The sequence below is a fragment of the Maniola jurtina genome, chromosome 14 (genome assembly GCF_905333055.1).
Source record: "Maniola jurtina chromosome 14, ilManJurt1.1, whole genome shotgun sequence".
NCBI lineage: Eukaryota > Metazoa > Arthropoda > Insecta > Lepidoptera > Nymphalidae > Maniola > Maniola jurtina.
Window position 1 is genome coordinate 1858869 of NC_060042.1, and position 20644 is coordinate 1879512.

A 20644-nucleotide genomic window follows, 5' to 3' on the forward strand; every position below is an offset into this window, starting at 1 on the left:
TACTCGGAAACTTCGTATCCATCTATCCACCCCGCACTAAAAAATAAATGTTTTACTACATATTCGCCGTCCAGTACGTCTACCGGAAGGGTGAGGGAAAGTGAGTCCGTCGACTCACTTTCCCTCACCCTTACACTTTCTGTGGGTGTACTCAGAAACTCGGGTGCCCGTTTTAGGGTGTATTAACGGAATAAGTAGAAAGGATCTAAATTTGAGACGGATGGTTTAATTTTTCCCCCTAATTTCCCCCTTTACTTGGGCTATAAGACATTGCCACCTGCCAAATTTCATGATTATAGGTTAACGGGAAGTAGATACCCCATAGGTTTTGATTCCCATGACGGGTCTTGACACACAAACAGACAACGATGCACGATGTAATCCTATAAGGGTTCTTTCTGAAGATACGGAACCCCAAAAATATGCAATGTTCGCAGCCAAAAAAATCAAACCAATATCCACCATAGTAGATTTCAAAATGGAAGTCATTTCTGCAATAAGTATGGTCTTCTTAACACCCCGAGAAATCTCGGATGATAATAATTAAGTTAAAAAATCTCAAGTGAAAAATAATATACGTATTGGCCCTTTAAGTGTATATAAATACCTATAGATAGCTTTTATCCAAGCGCTTGTCTCGTCGCGTCGAGGACCGCTTCATTCGTTTAAGAGCTACGATGCCACAGACTGATACACAGACACAAAGACACACAGATATACACGTCAAACTTATAACACCCCTCTTTTTGGGTCGGAGGTTAAAAATTGATATTTACCAGATATTATTTCAGTCAGAGAATTCGTCCAGTTTACCTGCGTGGAAATTACAACCAGGAAAAGTTATCTCCTAAGAATGATGGAAAAATCGTATTGCGGGAAGCCTACTTCCTACTAATATTATAAACGCAAAAGGTTGTATGTATGGATGGATGTATGTTTGTTACTCTATCACGCAAAAACTACTCAACGGATTTGGCTGGGAATGGGGATAGATTATAGGCTACTTTTCAACCCGGAAAATCAATGAATTCTCACGGGATTTAGAAACCTATATCCACGGGAACGAAGTCGCGGGCATCAGCTAGTATTTTTATATGACAGGCAATATTTTATACGTAGGTACTTAGCGATGAATACGTACAAGGTAAATTGGTGAGCTTATAATGTGAGAAAAATGAACAGTCATACATGGCTGTAATATGACTAGGGGCCACGCCCCCAAAGCCCGCATCTTCGAATCGTGATAGGTATTTCGTTAGGTATATCTGCTAGAAAATTAATATTGATATCAAAAAACCGGCCAAGTGCGAGTCAGACTCGCGCACTGAGGGTTACGTATTCGGGTATTTTTTCCAACATTTTGCACGATAAATCAAAAACTATTATACATAAAAATAAATAAAAATCTGTTTTACAATGTACAGGTAAAGCCCTTTCATATGATACCCCACTTGGTATTATATAGTTATCTTATTTTGAAAATTGAAACACATTTTTTTTTTAAATGATGTAACCACAAAGTCGCGGTTTTCAGATTTATTCCTGTACTTGTGCTATAAGACCTACCTACCTACCAAATTTCATGATTCTGGATCAACGGGAAGTACTCTATAGGTTTCTTGACAGACAGACTGACAGACAACAAAATACAAGGCTTCATAATATAAGGCTTCCATTTTTCCTTTTGAGGGACGGAACCCTAAAAATTGCATTCAGTCGGGTCCGTCTTTACGTCCTGTTAAACATAAAATTCAAACTTAATCTTAACACTAAGTAGGAGGTAGGACTGCTGACAAAGTACTACAATCTCCCTTTGTATTAGGTTGACAACCTCAACAGTCAGTGCAGTGGTGAGCGCTGTGATCTTATAAGTGGAAGGTCCCGAGTTCGATTCCTGGCATGGGTAATTTCGGAATTTGTAATTTCTAAATTATCTACTCTATCTCGGGTCTGGCCTGGTGATCGGCTTCGGTCGTGGCTAGTTAGCACCCTACCGGCAAAGCCTTGCCGCCAACCGATTTAGCGTACCGGTACGATAGATACCGCGTGGAAATCGATAAGCCGATAATGGGTATGGGTTTATAACCATACTCCTTATCGGCATATCGGTTAAAAGACTGCCATACGCCTTCCAAGTTAACCTGCGTCCATCTTAGGTTGAGATCTATAGAGCGCACATTGACTTTTTTTTTTAAATTATATAGACCAGCGCTTGGCTGCAATCAGACCTGCTAGCAAGTGATGATGCAGCCTAAGATGGAGCGCGCTTGCCTAGAAGTTGCCTATTCACTCTTGAATACACTGACAGACACTGTTAAAACGAGACAGCGCTATACTTCCGACATAAAACCGTCTCGTTTTAACTGAAACTTAAGTCTGACCACACTCAAAGTACGCTCTATAGATCTCGGCCTTAGACTGAGCCATCACTTACCACCTAGTGACATTAGTCAAGGGCTAACTTATAACGGAATAAAAAAGGAACCTCTTTATATGACTAAAACTACTAATTAAACTACTATTAAGGCATCTCTTTCCAATTGATAAGATGCCGTTATCACTATGCAGGACCTTGAAAGAGTCAGCCCAAATACGGAAGTGTGTAAGCTATTAGACTAAATATTTGGGTCAAACGCTGCAAGGTTAACTTGACTTTATCTTTCACGAATTTAGGCAAACTATAACTCTATATAGTAATTAGTACGCAGTTACACACCTATAACGTAAGTATGTACCATGTGTACCTACTAAACGACTGATTAGACAGAAATATGGCCTTAATTAATACCTATTCCCATACAGGCATACAAACTTAGTCATTAGTTGAGCGTCAGGCCTTTATGAGATTCCATATCTCCAGAGACAAGTGTAAATTAAAAATTTATAACACCCCCCCGACAAGTGAAGGTTACAGTAACTAGAAAAGAGCTGATAACTTCCAAACGGCTATATCGATTTTCTTGGATTATAGCTAAGAACACTCTCGATCAAGCCACCTTTCAAACAAAAAAACTAACATTAGTTTAGGAGCTATGATGCCACAGACAGATACACAGATATACACGTCAAACTTATAACACCCCTCTTTTTGAGTCGGGGGTTAAATATCGACTGTGACAGACGGACGGAGACGTACGGAAGGAGTAAGTCGCACCATGAGGGCTACATTTTTACCAATTTAATACGGAACCCTAAGAAGGAACCCTAATAGGATCACTTCGTGTCTGTCTGTCTGTCGTGTCTGTCAAGACCCATCAAGGGAATCAAAACCTATTGGGCACATTCCGTTTACCTAGAATCATGAAAGGCAGGTAACTAAGGCATATAGTACAAATCAAGGGGACAACTGTGAATTTATGGTTATATCAGAAAAAGTCCTCGTTTTTAGGGTTTCTGCGATACCCGTGACGAACAAACTATGTATTTACATACTTCACGTTTCTACGGAACCCTCAGGGCGCGGACTCGCACTTGGCCGGTTTTCATTCAAGCTACGCAGCCTGCTACGCATAAAGGTGCTACGAACGTAGGCCGCGAAAAAATTTTTTGACTCACGCGTATTTTTTTTAATAATGCCTATTAAATTGGTAACTGGTAGTTATAGGCCGGATTCTACTGTATATAAAGTAGGTAAGTATATAACTTACACAAGTGTAAATTAAAAATTTATAACACCCCCGACAAGTGAAGGTTACAGTAACTAGAAAATAGCTGATAACTTTCAAACGGCTGAACCGATTTTCTTGGATTACAGCTAAGAACACTCTCGATCAAGCCACCTTTCAAACAAAAAAAAACTAAATTAATATCGGTTTGCCACAGACAGATACACAGATACACAAATACACACGTCAAACTTATAACACCCCTCTTTTTGGGTTGGGGGTTAAAAATACATATAAATGCTCCGAAAAAGTCTTGAAAATTTTTTATGCGCGTTCATTTTCCTTATTTCCTCCAAGTTCCAACACTAAGTAGGTAATGAGAGATGAACGTTTGGTTTTACCTTGAAGTTGATGATCTTAACCTACTCGTATTCATAGATACCTATTCGCAAAGGTAGGTTATAGGTACCTACGCAGGACGAGCCCCCAGCCAGAATGACGAATTGTTTACGTAATAATGCGGTGGTTTTACTGAATACACAGTAGGTAGGTCTTAAAATAAATATTCCCTATTTCCTTAAAACTAGATTTTATTTTATAATATTACTAGCTGATGCCCGCGACTTCATTCGCATGGATGTAGGTTTTTTAAAATTCCCGTGGGAACTCTTTGATTTTCCGGGATAAAAAGTAGCCTATGTGCTAATCCAGGGTATAATCTATCTCCATTCTAAATTTCAGCCCAATCCGTCCAGTAGCCGATGCCCGCGACTTCGCCCGCGTGGATTCAGGTTTTTCCCGAAATCCCGTGGGAAATCTTTAATTTTCAGGGATAAAAAATAGCCTACGTGCTAATCCAGGATATTATCTATCTCCATTCCAAATTTCATTCAAATCCGTCAAGTAGTTTTTGCGTGAAGAAGTAACAAACATACACATACACACATACTCACAAACTTTCGCCTTTATAATATTAGTGTGACTTTCCTGCTGGAATCGTACCAACTATTATTACTTTTAAGGCAACAACATACGCTACAGTAGTAGGGGGCTCGACAAAGTTCAGATTACCATAAAAAATACGGCATAAAAACGTAAGGTATTTTCTATTCTCGGTCAGAAGTATACGGGTCCATATCATGACTGTTATTGTTCACAAATCAATTATGATTATTATTTTATGTCAATGTCGAGGCGATAATAAGGGCTTTTGTTAACAAGTACCTAATTGAATGGTGCCATTTTGGGTGCACAGAATTTCTAAAATAAATTCAATTCTCATGTATAGGCTATAAGGGTAAAGAATTTCGTGCATTCATAGTCCAAGTAAACTTAGGAAGGTGGTGGGACTCATAACAGGGCATAGCCCACTAAACAAACACCTTTTCGTTATAGGTGTCACTGACACTCTGTGCAGGGCCTGCAAGGAGGCTGATGAAACACCGACGCAAGTGCTGCTAGTGTGCGGGCGAAGCAGAAAGAACAACGAGATCGGTGAGCGCCATTTGAAATCCCCAACCTCACTCCATGAAGCCCTCGGCAACCTGGGCGGTCTACTCGGCTTCTGGAAAGAGCTTGGATGGCTGGAGTGAAGGCTTCGGCGGTGAGGTAATAACATATAATACGCCATCATCAACACTGACTTTTTTATAAGTGACTAGCTGACGCCCGCGACTTCGTCCGCGTGGATTTAAGTTTTTCGAAATCCCGTGGGAACTCTTTGGTTTTCCGGAATAAAAAGTAGCCTGTGTGCTAATCCAGGATATTATCTATCTCCATTCCGAATTTCAGCCAAATCCGTCCAGTGGTTTTTGTGTGAAGGAGTAACAAACATACACACACACACACACACACACACACACACACACACACACACACACACACACACACATACAAACTTTCGCCTTTATAATATTAGTGTGATGTGATGCCAAAGTGGTATAAAAAATACTGTAGGTACATATAGCTAATATTTATTTTCTATTATACTATTCTATTATATTTATCACGCTAACATTTATTTTATTGAGTAGATATCATCGTACATCTAAACACTCTTCCAAACAGGAGGCTGGTTATCGTAGCCAAGTTTCCGAAGGTCCTTTGACACCATCGTCATCGTCAATGTTACACTTCCGTATGATTCTGTCCTTAGCACTGAAACAGACAAACAAAATAGCTGAGTAAGACCTACTGAAACATTTTTCACTAAAATTAGAGTAAGATTTTACATTTTACTAACACGCCTTGATAGAGCGTCAAAATACTCATTTAACGTAAGACAATATAAGTATGTACCAGATTCAAATTAATTTATAATACGTAAGTGGTTGTATATAATATGTTGTTACAATATTATTATGGGAAGACTGGAGAAGACACTGCCTCCTAAATCACAGTTTTCACTGTGGGCCTCACAAAAGCTTGTAAGCACTACGTTTTAAGTTAATAAAGATTTACTTATTTTAATAAAATAGTTTTTTCTTTAATCTTATCTTCATTTATGTGAACTTGCGATTATGCGTGCACCTAAATAGGATATTCTATTCTAAGTAACTAGATGATGTCCGCGATTTCATCCGCGTTAATTTAGGTTTTATAAATCCAGCGGGTAGCTTAATGCCCTTCCCCGAGATGCAAGATATCTCTGTGCTTTTCGTCAAAATTGGTTAAACGGATTGGCCGGAAAAAGGTAGCAGACAGACACACTTTTGCATTTATAATATTAGTAGTATGAATATGGATAACATAGACCTCCCTACTTATAGTGCACGTCAGGTCGAGATGGCAATCGGGGTGGTGCCGCCCCCAACACCCGCACAGCCCCCGCGCTAGCCCGGTGCGCGAAAGCGCGGGTGACGTGCGGCTGTGCAGGGCGTCCCCCTGCTTCATACCCCGATTGTCATCTCGATCTTTCGCGTAATATAAAGGATTTTCCAAATTCCAACCATGCGATAGCCTAGTGGTTAACACGTCGGCCTCCCGTTCGGGAAGTCGAGGTTCGATTTAATGCCGGGAACGCACATTTAACTTTTTGGAGGTATGTACAATATCGCAAACATCGTGAGGAAACCTGCATGCCTGAGAGTACTCCGTATGCTCCGTTATATCTTCAAAAGTGTGTGTAGTCTGCCAAGCCGCACTCGGTCAGACGTCGGAATATGTTCAAACTGTCATTCTGAGAGGAGACCGCTGGAGCTATGGCCGCTATGGGTTGATCATGATGGCTATGCCTCGAGCGAAACTGGGGTGGATCAGCTAGTCTGGTGGACAAGTGTAGGTAAATTAAAAATTTATAACACCCCCGGCAAGTGAAGGTTACAGTAACTAGAAAACAGCTGATAACTTTCAAACGGCTGAACCGATTTTCTTGGATTATAGCTAAGAACACTCTCGATCAAGCCACCTTTCAAACAAAAAAATCGTAATTAAAACCGGTGCATTAGTTTAGGAGCTACGATGCCACAGGCAGATACACAGATACAAAGACACATAGATACACACGTCAAACTTATAACACCCCTCTTTTTGAGTCGGGGGTTAAAAAATAAATGACTTACAATAGTTATCCTTTCCGTTGGCCAACATTTTGGGATCAGCCAACTCGGGATACCTTCCAGTCAACCAAGCTACCCACTCCCCCAACATCGTGGCGGATCTTGGTCGGACCAACTGTGATGTGAGCTGGTGAGTTCCAGTAGTGGGTGGCAGAAGGAATAAAGAGTAACCTCGTAGACTCTCGCCGGTTAAGGGGTTCCTCGCTCGGACTGTTACTACAACTTGTGGCCCTACAATTTTTTAATATTAGCCAGGTAAAACTATGAATGAATATACCTACTATTACTGTAGACCACAAAATGAATATAGAAAAACACATACAAAGCAAAACAAAAATATAGGCAGGTAGGTACAATTTGGCGGCCTTACAACTATGCGTTTGAAATGTGGGTCACATAAATATGCAAGCGCGAATATTTTTTTTTATTTTACAGAAACGAGCCTTAGGTAGTCAGGGTGATGGATATACACAGTTACATAATTATTAATTATATTATAGCATTATTAAAAACTCTATTTTTAAAATTACTACACTGAGACTGAGAAGCGTGAGCTAACTACCCACGCCAGCCATCAACTCTTGACAATCTCCCTTACGCTGTGGTCTTAAAAGTGCGAGGTATCAGGTTCGATTCCCGGCAGGGAATTTATCATTTCTAAATTGTCTCTGGTTCAGACTCTGGTTGGTGGGAGACTTCGGTTGTGACTGGTTACCACTCTACCGGTAAAACCGTGCTGCCGAGCGATTTAGCGTTGCAGTATATTGCCGCGTAGAAACCGATCGGGGATGGGTTAATTAAACTATCATACCCCATCCGAGTTAACCCGCAAGTCGCTACCATCTTAGACTCCATTATCATTTACCACCAGATGAGATCGCAATCAAGAGCTAACTTATAATCTCTCTCTATATTCCTCATTACTGAGGTTCGTGGCCCCATTCCATTAATCCTATAATGGTAAGAGTTATCTTGGGATAATAATGTGGTGGGTTCCCGGATCCTTCCGCATATAACTCAGCTAAGAGAACAAGATTTCGAATCTTAGGTATCAGATGTTAGTGATAATAACCGGGACCGATAGCTTCACCGCTCTCCGAGGCACGAAACGAGGAAACGAAAAGGCCAAATTCGGACCTCTGAAGACGGTCACCTATCCAGTTACCGACTTGGGTCAACTATTTATTAATACTCCTGTCCCGTATCCTCGCCATGCCGCCCCTCCAAGTACGACCGCTCTACGCCGTCGCGTCGCTTGGTTCGCCTATTATATTGACGAGCCAGCCCTGAACGGATGGGGTTTGAACTTTGTATACACAGTCACTTACATCCGAACACATTGGTGCTGCCAAAAACCATTTCCAAAGGCAAATTGAATGTCACTCTCTCTGGATCACGTCCCGAGCGCGCCATCTGACTGGTCCCAGAACATAGACCAGAAACAGGGCTCCAATCTTCACCCCAAACAACATCATAAGTCAAATAAAGTTGATCGTCGAATACACCGGCTGGAAACCGTACTTGCTCTATATGACCACTGAATGATACTAAGAACTTCGTAACCTCATTTTCCCTCATTTTGTGTAAGAATTTGAGGTCATACTTTTCAGTTATTTTGAGTAAAAGCTTGCTGAATACGCAATCAAGTGAAATCGTAAGTAAACAAAATAAAACAAAACAAACCGTTGCCATAGTAACCAGTATTGCCATATATTATAGTAAAACCGGTAAGTCAATCGAAAATCATTAGCCTACCTTTAAAAAATAATAAATGTTTGTTTTTATTTCATTTAGTGCATTTTAAAAGCCATAACTTTTCAGATTAAATAAGCTTTATTAGTACCAATAATTTCAATGTTATTTCTGTTGTTATACCGGTTTTTATAAACATAGACAAATAGAGCACGCTTCCGTTTGACTGTTTTACCGACGCAATTTGGCTTTGATAATTGATTCGGTAGATGGCGCTCTAAAAGCTTTCAAAAACTCAATCGGCCACCATTGTTGGATGTGATCCTTGTGCATAGTTTGATATAATTTACTTTATTCGTGCAGTTACTTGTGATATTTATTGTATTTTTCGAAAGACTAAAGTGATGCGCAGTTAATAAAAAATAATCCTGCCCCAGAGTGCAAATACAGTGTATATTTTCAAACCTAAAATGCGTTCAAAATGTCACGCGAAGTGAGCTTCAGATTCGTGAACACCATACCGTGCTCGTAATAAATGTGGTTTTCATCTGTATAATCGCATCGTTAAGTGGATTTATGTGCTGTTTCGTGTTCAGTATGTCTGCAAGGTGATACAGACGCTTGTGATATCAACATGCATGCCTGAAAAGGATTGAGAAGTTTCTGTACACGTCGTAAAGGATCGCAGTTACGCGAACGAAGGCTCGAAAGTTGCCGGCAACATTATGGTGGACTGAAGGGGTGATTGTTAACGAATCGGAATTGAATAAGTTTTGTAAACAGTGCCCAGAGGGTTCCGCGCACGATGTCTGGCGGCTCGCAGCACAATCCAAATGGAAGACAGTCGCAACTAGGCGCGGGCTGGAGTCCCTTACAGGTGGTGTTTATTATTCCGTTTAAAATTGAATATCATACAGCAATCCCTTGTTTATTCAACGTGAAATTAGAATGCGCATAAATAAACAAACTAATTTCATATTCATTTCTCGTTAAGAATTCGTAATTTCGCCAGCGGTAGGTATTGTTTAATTGTTTTTGTTATAAAAACACTGAAAACCAGTTTCTGCTTACACACCTCGGTTGTGTGAATAGTTATTTTAATGCGTTGCAATACAAGAATCAGCTGTTTGTATGGTTGACCTCTTTTGCAAGCTCTTTGCCTGACACAGGTGATAGCAAATGTTGCCATTACATCAATAATGGTTTGGTGTGTTTATTTTAATGAAACTTACCTAATATTTAAATGAAAATAAAATATACAACCTAATGTAATAAAATGTAAGAGCAAGATCATAAGTAAATCCTCTACACATAAAATATTTACTCAATTTACAAAAACAACAAATTATAATATTTACAGAAAGTAAAGGTGTAAAGGCAGCCTTATCCCTGCTAGTAATTTCTTCCAGGCAACCTATGTGAAAGGAGATGATAGGACTTTACAAAAAATAATTATTGAGTATTGAGTAAGTAAAAAATGCCAATGTCAATAAAGATACTTAAATTTGATTTCATTGAAGTACTTATCAGGTATTATTATAAAGTTCTCGCCTTATTAAAACTAAACTAAGTTGTTTATATCTATAAAAAATCGTATAATTATTGGTAGATTTTCAAAAGTTTAACTGCTTACAGTAGATATTATGATCTACTTTTCATGATGCAAAAAATGTTTTTATTTTTACTTAATAATTTCTAATTCTATCAGATTTCTTATAAGATCTTTTTAACCACAATGCAAGCTATTCCTGTACCTAATTTCATCAAAATTGGCTAAGCATGTGGGCCATGTTACAGACAGACATACTTTTACATTCATGATATTACTTAGTACTCATTTCAAGTACTTTATCTTTCAATTCAGTTATTGTCGACATAGTAGATAGTAGATACATACTTTAGGAATATGATTATTACTAGTTGACAAGGCAGGTATGGCACCAGCTAGCCTCTTCTCAGCTCATCATTTTCTGAGACATATTATTATGATATTTTTTCTTATATACACTAGTGATGCCTATGACTGTTAATGATGTTATAAATTTTTAAAAATACAGTGGGAACTCATTGTTTTTCCCGGGATAAAAAGTAGTTTATGTGTGAATCCAGGTATAATCTATCTCCATTCCAAATTTCAGCCAAATCCGTCCAATAGTTTTTGTGTGAAAGAGTAACAAACATACACATTAACTTTCACCTTTATAATATTAGTGGGAAGTGTAATTAGTGTGATAATACTGTATTGCTTAATGTATTATGATTTAGTGTTGTTTCATGTTTACATCAAATTTTTTTGCCATGATTAGTAATATCTGGCCACCCTAGGCCGGGGCCTTATTGACCTTATAAGAAATTTGTTGGATTAGTTGATTGGAAAGTATCAGTCATTTGAAAATTTTTAACCATGATCATTCAAATATCACACTGTTTTTGAGAGGCACATTAAGAGATTAGTGTTGTCTCTTTCTCTGCTTCTAGCAACTTACACACTAATGCATCAATAATGATCACCTAAACTCAAAAATAAAAAACTAAATAATAAACACCTAAAGTTAGAAAAAAGATATAATATTTAGTTTGTTTTCCAATTTCTACACCACAACTTAAAAAGCTTGTTTATATAATTTCAAAGTTCTCTTGTGTTACCTGACAACACAATTAAATAGGATAAAGATAGAACTTTGAAATTATACAAAAAAGTTCTAAACTACAACTAGTTTTAGAACACCAGATTTTCAAACCAGTCACCAGACTTACAAGAGACTGAAATTCATGCCAATCATGACTAATATTCCCCTTTCCCTTTTCTTTTAATAAAAAAAATGGCAAGGAAACGAGCAGGCGGGTCACCTGATGTTAAGTGATTACTGCCGCCCATGAACATAACGCACCAAAGGTACTGCCATTGCGTTGCCGGCCTTTCAGGAATTTGCTGGTCTGCCCCTTCAATAATCTCATGTTGTAATCTAGTGGGAACACCGCAGATGGGAATTGATTCCACAGTTTGCATCTAAATCCCTCCAACTAAGCGTAAAGCTTAGGCACCACAATAGTGCCATCAATAGGGCCAAATAATAGAGCCTCAATAGCTCAACAGTTGAGGAGTGGACTGAACTCCAAAAGGTTGATGGTTCAAACCCCACCCGTATCACTATTGTCGTACCCACTCATGGCACAAGCTTTACCCTTAATTGGAGGGGAAAGGGGACAATTAGTCACGATAAGCATGGCTAATATTGGACACGTCCAGGCCTGGAGCTTCGCTAACGGCGGCATGCGCAGTTACAGATGGCCAACCTGCTGGCGCGCGCACCCGCCGCGCACATGGCGTCGGAGCGCGGCGTGACGTGGCACACGCCCACGCCGCCGCCGCACCTCTACCACGTGCCCGCGCCCTCGCCGCCCGCCATCGACCCCTTGCAGGTCAGCACTAGCCCTACACGCGCTCCACCGACCACTGCCATCCGTGGCTGTCGCACGCCACGACCTTTGGGACCGCGCAAACGAAGGTTGTCGGTGGCCGATACAATTTGTAACACTCTCCTACTGTAAATAGCGAGTGGCCACCACCGATGGCATGTTGATGCGATCTCACTTGATGGTGAGAGATGAAGCATGCAGTCTAAGATTGAAGCAGACTAACTTACATCCCGTAAGGCTGCTTCATTAAACCTCTGAACGGTTTGTACACGGCATCGTACTGGAACGCAAAATCGCTTGGCAGCACAGCTTTGCCGGTAGAGAGGTAACTAGCCACAGTCGAATCTTCCCACCAAACCAGACCAGAGGCAATTTAGAAAATAAAAATGCTCAAATGGTCCCTGCCAGGAATCGAACCTGGAACCTCCCACTTATAAGACCACAGTGCGTACCACTGCACCAGGGAGGTCATCATTTGTTACACTCGCAGGTAAAGTTTCATAAAAACCAATTGGCTATGATGTTGTATTCTACATTGTTGCTTCACTGTGAGATATTAAAATATTTTTTGTTAAACACTTTCAGTGGATTAAATAAATGTCAAATGAGCTCGGTGGCTATCATTCAGTGTTGAACACTGAGTGAACTAATCACCCTATTCTATTGAGTGTTAAAATATGGATTATAGAGAAACATTATGGAGAACTCTCAAGCAATGCAGGTTTCTTCACGAGGTTTTCCTTCACCAAGCAAGTTGTTAGCAAGTGGTAATCAATTCTTAAAAGTGCATAACTCTGAAAGTTAACGTAACTAATTATCACCACTAGGTATATCATCTTACAAATCTAACAGTTCTGACCAAAAAAGAGAACAATAGTAGATACCTACTTTGAATGAATGATTTGAGTTTGAGTCTATGTCGCCACGTGTAAAGACTCTGAACAACCCTTAGGCTGAAATCTATAAAGCGCACTTTGACTTTGCTCTGACTTAAGATTGAGTTAAAACGAGACAGATTTATTTGAGAGATATAGCTCTGTCTCGGTTTAACTCTGTCTTAAGTCTAAGCAAAGGCAGAGCGCGCTCTATAGATCTCACCCTTAGACCCATTACGCACGGTCAACTAGGCGCCCGACGACTCAGTCGACCGAGACGGTAGAATTTGTAATTTATATAAAACTTATAGGGTACTTCCCGTTGACCTAGAATCATAAAATTTGGAAGGTAGCAAAGTCGTTATAGCACAAGTACTTACAGAGAAAAGTCTGAAAACCATGAATTTGTGGTTACATCACAAAACAAAAAAGTGTTACATTGTATGATAATATGGAAACTTTCGTGTGTGAGTTTGACTCGCACACACACAATAAAACCGGTTCAGGTTTTATTCAAAGTTTTTAATCTTTTTTTTTCTCTCTCGTCTGTCTTTACACAGATTAGCCAATGTCAGGTTTGTAGTTATTTACAAGTTAGGTAAACTATATAAGTATGGACTTCGTCTGTGCCGGCGCTCGCCGACACGCGTGGCACCACTATAGAGCGCTTCCCAGTTAGTTCCACCACTAAAAAACACCAGTAAAACACAAAAACCAGTCACTTTTAACATTAAAAAAACCCCAAAAAGGCACCGCGCTAGCAAACGCCAACACCGATTACATAGTTCATGATATCAAATTGGTAGAGCGGTTAGTAGAGTTCTATGGTAGAGCTCCAGAGTTCAATGCTAAAGCTATTTATATGCAACGATAGATGGCAGCACGAATATACTGTTTCACGCTTAAGTATCCTAGGTTTGGAACATCTAAAAGGTTTGTTTGGTCACAATACTGTGAACGGATTTTGATGAAATTTGGAGATTTTTGGACAATCATACTTCTTTAAATGAAGGATATGATTATAATAAAAATTGTTAGTAGATATTGTGACATACATACACGCTACTTCTTCTGTCTTAAATTATAGATTCTTCCGGTCGCCGACGACTGAGTAGCCGGGCTACTAGACAGTCGACAGTGCGTATGGGTCTCAATCTTTCTCACGCTGATCGTCGGTCCTGACAAGTCAATACGTATGCATTAGGTACTATGAACCAGTCAGTATTAACGTTCGACAGCGCTGAGCTATGCGAGACTGTATGTTTTTAGCATTACTATGAAGCGATTACCCATGCGGCAGATGTGTGAGTAACCTGTCTTGAACGCTGATAGACAGACGATCTAGCTAAGCGCTGGATCGTCAGCACCGACGATCAGCGTGCAAAGAAACCCAGCGATATGTTGATAGTGTTGTATGTGTGATATGTAACGTGCCGGTGGTGCTACGGTAGGGTCTGTTGACGTTGCAGGCGATGAAGGGCGGCGCCAACTCCGTGTTCCGGCACACGGCCACGCCGCCCGAGCTCTACCGCCACACGCCCACGCCGCCCGACAAACACCTCATGAGGTACGTACAAAGAAAGAAAAGAAAAAAGAAAGAAAGAAAAGTGATTTTAAAAAGAAAAAAGTAGATTGTATTTTGACCGAATTGGCGAAAGGGGTGACAGTCGACGTAACAGTTAAGTCGCCATCGCCCTTCCCGCATCGCGACCTCAAAAACTGACCTCAAACGGTAGGCCCAGAAAAATTATGCCACACATATTTAAAAAAATTAAACAATCCCTAGTATAGGTGGCAAACTATCGGACGTGTCCGTAAGCTGTCGCTGACAGCCGCGACAGAAAGGTATCGTGTGGGTCGCGGCCTGCCAGAATTTTATCGGACGTCCGAGCGCTCAAGGACGGCCCAAGGTTACATCCGCTACTTACGCCGGATAGTTTCCACAGTTCAATGTACATTTTCCGCCTTAAGCATTCACTTTTATCTTTCAGGCATACTCCGTCTCCGGGTGACGTAAAGGCCGGTGCAGCCCTGCCTCCAGCAGAACTCTATCCACATTTGGGCCCTGGCAGAGGTAAATTTCAATTTCCAGGCGAAAAAATATTTTATCTATTCATCATTCATTCATTTTTTTTCAAGATTTATATAATTCTTATTATTTTGGTAGGTATAATTTGTCTTATGACTTATGATGGATCGATGCGTTTCAGTTTTTCGACCATCTTTCTGAATTCTCGTTTTTCCTTCTGTTCAATCAGATGTAAAAAATTTGTATAGGACTTGTCAACACCTAAAAGCACATTTTTGTTCATTGTTCTTGAGTAGTTCTGTACAAAATTAGTTTGATTTATGCTAAACTGATTCAAGGCTTTTATCTAAACTTTCAAATCGTTTATCTTCCGTCACCAGATAAACTGATGCGTCCGGACGATTTGCTCTCGTACGCTCGCGGCGGTGTCGACCTCACAGTGGGCGGGCCGCGGGGTGCGAACGGCTCCCCGGCTCCGATGCATCCTACGCCTGGAGCTCCGGCTTTGTCAGTGCGAGATGCGCCCACGATCAACAGTCTGATCGCACGAGCGGCGCCGCACGCACGCCCTGCCCACGCGAGGGTTGATGCGCTACTGGAGCGCCTGTCGGCCGCACCTGCTCCAGCGTCGCCCCACTCCGTCATAGTGCACTCTCGGGCTGCGCCCACACCATCACCGCCCTCCTCCAATGAGGTCAGTACTCATATTCAATACTAACCACTGTCTGATCGCTCGAATAGCGCAGCATACATGTCCTAAGACGAGGTACTTTACAATAGCGTCGGTAATACTGATAAAATGATCGAGAACCAAAGCAGTTTCTGGTAATTTTATCAGTATGGTCGTGGCGGACATCACTATATGCTCAGAAAAAAATAGTGTTCAACTGTTAAAACCTCATGTAAGAGTTGAAAAGTCAGAAAGCTGAGCCACTATTTTAGAAGACAAACTGACATCAGAGTTAATATTGAGTGTGAAATTATTCCATTTCAGGATTCAACAGATTCCTGTGGAGCCGCACCCGGCTCCAAGCGGAAAAGAAAACCGGAGCGCACAATACGCGTCCCAGTCCCTCCGCCCCTCACACACCCACCACTCGAAGCTCCCAAGCCCGCCACTCCGCCCCGAGTCTCGCCACAAACCACCCAGCCGCCTCTCGAAAACGGCGACACTACTTACGAAACCCAAAACGGACCAGAAAAACCACCTTCACCCCCGCCAGAGCCGCACGCGCGGAGAAAAACCCGCTCCGGCTCCGCGGAGACCATAGATGACATCGCCGCGATGATCGCCAGCACCACGGACCATAGAGACACCACAGTGGAACCTACCCCCGCCCCTGAACCAGAAACCCCAGTGACAGTCGACAAACTAAAAAGTGTTCTGGCCAGCCCTGAACCTGAACCCAAATCCCCAATTCCACTCAAACCCGAAAACTTACCGCCCCAGCCGGAACCCGAGCCCGAATTGCCAAAACAAAATTCCCCCAAGAAAACCCCTCCACAAAATTCTCCCCCACAAAAATCCCCACCGAAAAATGACGAACCAGAACCTCCACCGGCGACCGCCGCCGCGCCTCGACGACGAAGTGCGAGGAACTCCAACGCAGAATCAACTAATGTACCTGTCGAATCTCCATCAGAGGGAAAACCAGCAGAACCGGAGGCGAGCGAAGTGAGCGAGGCTAGAACTGCTGAACCCACAGCAGCTAGCTTTGTCGAAGTTGAGAACCAGTTGGAGAAAATGTTTGCTGGAATCGAGGAGGAAAATCCAGCTGGAATGGAACAAGAGGAAAAATCCACCTCGGAAAAGAAGCAAACCGCAAAAGCAAGGAAGCGGAGAAAATCTGCTCCGACCAAGGGTGAAAGGAAAGCTTCTAAGCGAGCGAATCGATCGTCTACTGGTGATGAAGGTCCTAGACGAAAGGCTGCAAGGAAGAAGGTGGTGGAGAAAAAGAAGAAGGAAATAGCTGCCCCTCAAGCACCAGTCAAAGATGCATATGATTCTGGCAGCAATGCGAGCTCCAGTCGATCGAGAGGGCCATACATACAGGTATGCATCACTACACATATTATATGTTTATTTATTTTCTTCAATCACGTCGCAACGATTTGACACGTCAAACCGCCAAACTGGGGTAAAAAAATCACGATTTATTTTTACCCCAGTTAATCAAGGAGATCTCAATGGGTTTTACAAACAAATCTATGCGGATGACGTCGCGGGCATTAGCTAGTTTTCAAAAATTTTCAAAATTTTGATGCTAATTCAATTGTAAAAAATCAAAAAGTTCCCACAGGATTTCAGGACAAAAAAAAACAGAAATAGCTTACATCCAAGAACAAGGCTATTTTTTATCCCGTAAATCAATGATTTTCAGTGGGATTCTTAACAACCTAAATCCAGTAGGGGGTATATGATCTGGTATCATATAATTTCAGATCGTCGGGCCGCGCGACTCACCCGTATCAGTATCAGTGGTCAACGCGACCGCCGGCGCGACCGACGAAGAAAGACGAATGGGCGACGAGTGGCGGAACGGCTTGCGTGCGCGGGGCCTGCACGCGAGCACCCTGGGGCTGCGCTACGACGCGTCCACACCGGACGCCTCGTGGCTGTGCGCCTTCTGCGAGAAGGGGCCGCATTATGCTGGTCTGGGCGACCTGTTCGGACCCTACCAGCTCGATACCAACTGTGAGGAGTATAGGTCAGTCTTGATACTTTAATATACTACATTTTAAGTTTTCTTTGTAACCTGTCATTTGTGTTTTGTGGTGCAATAAAGTATATTAATGCATACATACTACATTGAGTGACTAAAAAATTTCTGATTTTCTTGCTACAATACAAATGCTGTAATTTGTTCTTCTTCAGAATCGTATCCGACCTTTTTAGGAAATGCCTCCAATCAAAGGCTAAAACGCGTAACTCTTTGTTCACTCTGTTTCATGGTGTAAACCTAAGTTCAGTATATGGCATGGAGTACTACCACCTTGGGAATGACTGCCTTGTAACAATTCAATGCATTGGACTCATAGATCGACGCACCCGAAGAATTATTGGTGATTGACTTACGCGGGCGAAATTGTTCAGTATTATTAATAGGACCTTTTACCTTTACAGAACGCTGGACGAAGTATCGAAACAACGATTCGCATCATCATCCGGTGGGGCGGAAGTTTGGTTCCACGAAGCGTGCGGAGTGTGGGCGCCGGGGCTGCTCGCGGCCGGCTCTCGAGTGTGGGGACTCGCGAGCGCCGTCTGCGGAGCCCGAGCCGCGCGCTGCGGGGGCTGCGGCAAGGCCGGTGCAGCCCTAAGTTGCGCCACCCGGTCTTGTAGGGCCACCACCCATGTCCCTTGCGCTACAACTTGGACCTTGAAGGACGACTTCCGCGCCTTGTGTCCCAGACACGCCTAGCGATCGTGATAGTGATAAAGAGAGCCAGTTATATGTTACCCGTCAAACTAGTGATATGTGAATCTGTCAAACTAGTGATATGTGAACATGGAATCTGTCAAATTAGTGATATGTGAACGTTGAATCTGTCAAACTAGTGGTAATTTCCCAAACGCAGGGAAACTAGTATGTGAACATTGTCTCATACAATTAAAATATTGGGAAGCTGAAAAGTTTAGTGAAGCTGAAAGCAATTTTGTTACCTGATGGTAACATAATAACATGATTTATTTTTTCTTAGCTCACTTAAAACGAAAACTAGAAAACTCACAGAAATGCTTAAGCAACAAGCTAATTATGGACACCTATTTTCATTGCTAATGAATAATAATACTGTGACACAAGTAAAAAACACAATTGTAAGAGTAACTTAGTCATTTTATATTTTAGATAATGGCATACCAGGATTAATTTGAGATTCTGATTGTTCAATATTTTTAAATTTTAACCAGGAAATAAGTTTAAAATCTTTTTAAAGATTTAACTTAAGTCATTGTTTAAGCATATTTCTGAATTTTCTGTGATTTGTTTACCGTTTAAGTCTGATAAAGCTCAAAAGGGCTAGAACCCAGAGCTGTAAAGCCAATTAAAAAAATGAGTCTGCTAAGAAAAATACATTATGTGGTAGTTTGTCTTATGTGTGGGTTTAGAGAGACCCTGATTTAATAACTACTAGGAACATGGTTACACGCTAGGATGAGAGATGTGGTTGAAACTCTCAATTGTGCAGAAGAATTTTGTTACCTGATCATGTTTAAGCAAGTTTTAATGTGCTAAGTTGACTTAATGTAAATTAAACAATTATGAAATCACTCTAAGGTGGCTTTTCCTGATACAAATTATGTATTTTTTATCTAATATCTTTGTTTTAACAATTGACTTCAAATGAAGGTAAAGCTCAGTGCACGGATATAATTTTGGTTATTCACTCATTTCTCTCTTTAAATGGCTAATGAATGTGTTGCTGTTTTGCTCGCCCACAGGCTGGCTTTGAATGTGTGCAAGCGAGACAACAACAGAATTGTAAGCAAGTGAAAGACTTTAACACATTCTTCTTACTGTGTCATTGCCTTAACTTTTGCCTTATGATTTGATAAAACTCTTAAAAATGTCTAAGAACCGATCAAATGACTGAAATTCTTTCTATTTTGAGCATGTGCTTTAGGCTGGCCCTCCATGAGAAAGTATATTGCAATGACTCTCATACATAGACTCTCAAGAAATCATGTTTCTCCTTGGGTTTTTTTTTACAGCAGATTCTCACTAATCCAGCACTTCCATAGACAGACATGTCTATTACCAGCCCTACCAGGACCTACAGCTTAAGGACCACAGGTTGCACAAAAATAGACCTCAAGGATTATTTTTAAACTATGCAATTAGTTAATTGTAGATATGTTACAGTTATTAAATAACATGTAGATATACAAGAAAACTAAATTAAAATAATTCATTAGTTTAGGAGCTACGATGCCATAGACAGATACACAAATACACATGTCAAACTTATAACACCCCTCTTTTTGAGTCGGGGGTTAATAAAGGGGATAAATACATTGTATTCCATTTATGAAATGCTTTATTTTGTTTATTATGAATTATTACAATCCTATAATCCGACACCCTTTGGTTTTCAATACTGCTGGATTAGTGAGATTCTACTGTATTTAAACTTCAATGCTTAAAAAATGCTGATAATGGGTAATCATTTTTATCATTATTGGTGAAAGTTGAATTAGATCTTTAAATCATTTTTTACATCCAGTTGACCATAAACGATAGAATAATGTTAACCATAATATTTATGCCTTTATCGAAGGTGTTATACAGTGTGATGTCGGTTTAACGATATCACATTCACATAGGGTGTTCTGATGCCAACATGCCATGCTGCTTTATATAATATACCCCATCCAAGATATATTCAAAATTCTGTTCTATATAAAATTGCACTAAAATAAGATACAATTAAGTTAAGATAGTAAATAACACTTTTAGTGCCTTTACA

The 20644-nt window shown here is 40.8% G+C and overlaps 3 protein-coding genes across 6 annotated transcripts in view; 2 read left to right on the forward strand and 1 right to left on the reverse strand.

Moving 5' to 3' along the window:
• The window catches only part of LOC123871621, a 31476-nt gene extending 26183 nt beyond the window's left edge, over positions 1–5293 (forward strand). The window contains exon 5 of the mRNA XM_045915533.1: positions 5264–5293. The gene's annotated coding sequence lies outside the window, so the exon portion shown is untranslated. The remainder of the gene's footprint in view (positions 1–5263) is intronic.
• A 319-nt stretch (positions 5294–5612) lies between these two features.
• Positions 5613–8834, reverse strand: LOC123871625 (B9 domain-containing protein 1-like). The gene is made up of 3 exons (XM_045915540.1): positions 8491–8834; positions 7166–7393; positions 5613–5762 (listed from the first exon to the last, which is right to left on the reverse strand). Exons 1-3 carry the CDS (start codon positions 8738–8740, stop codon positions 5653–5655), a joined length of 588 nt encoding a protein of 195 aa, XP_045771496.1. The 5' UTR covers positions 8741–8834; the 3' UTR covers positions 5613–5652.
• A 289-nt stretch (positions 8835–9123) lies between these two features.
• On the forward strand, positions 9124–20097 carry LOC123871608 (uncharacterized protein CG5098-like). 4 transcript variants are annotated; one of them, XM_045915509.1, is made up of 8 exons: positions 9124–9731; positions 12137–12277; positions 14601–14716; positions 15141–15223; positions 15559–15872; positions 16173–17231; positions 17621–17886; positions 18303–20097. In XM_045915509.1, exons 1-8 carry the CDS (start codon positions 9660–9662, stop codon positions 18595–18597), a joined length of 2346 nt encoding a protein of 781 aa, XP_045771465.1. In that variant the 5' UTR covers positions 9124–9659; the 3' UTR covers positions 18598–20097. The 4 variants fall into 4 exon arrangements, with proteins under 4 accessions (XP_045771465.1, XP_045771468.1, XP_045771467.1 ...); XM_045915512.1 differs by having other exon boundaries at positions 14619–14716; XM_045915511.1 differs by having other exon boundaries at positions 12143–12277.
• Positions 20098–20644: the final 547 nt, after the last annotated feature.

Excerpts from the sequence above, each read along its gene's own strand:
- LOC123871625 (XM_045915540.1), bottom strand. The coding sequence starts at position 8,740 with ATGAGGGAAAATGAGGTTACGAAGTTCTTAGTATCATTCAGTGGTCAT. Across the intron at positions 7,394-8,490 it reads CAGCACCAATGTGTTCGGAT|GGCCACAAGTTGTAGTAACA; the intron begins GTAAGTGACTGT and ends AAAAAATTGTAG. Across the intron at positions 5,763-7,165 it reads CAACGGAAAGGATAACTATT|TGCTAAGGACAGAATCATAC; the intron begins GTAAGTCATTTA and ends TGTCTGTTTCAG.
- LOC123871608 (XM_045915509.1), top strand. The coding sequence starts at position 9,660 with ATGTCTGGCGGCTCGCAGCACAATCCAAATGGAAGACAGTCGCAACTA. Across the intron at positions 12,278-14,600 it reads CCGCCATCGACCCCTTGCAG|GGTCTGTTGACGTTGCAGGC; the intron begins GTCAGCACTAGC and ends GTGCTACGGTAG. Across the intron at positions 15,873-16,172 it reads CACCGCCCTCCTCCAATGAG|GATTCAACAGATTCCTGTGG; the intron begins GTCAGTACTCAT and ends ATTCCATTTCAG.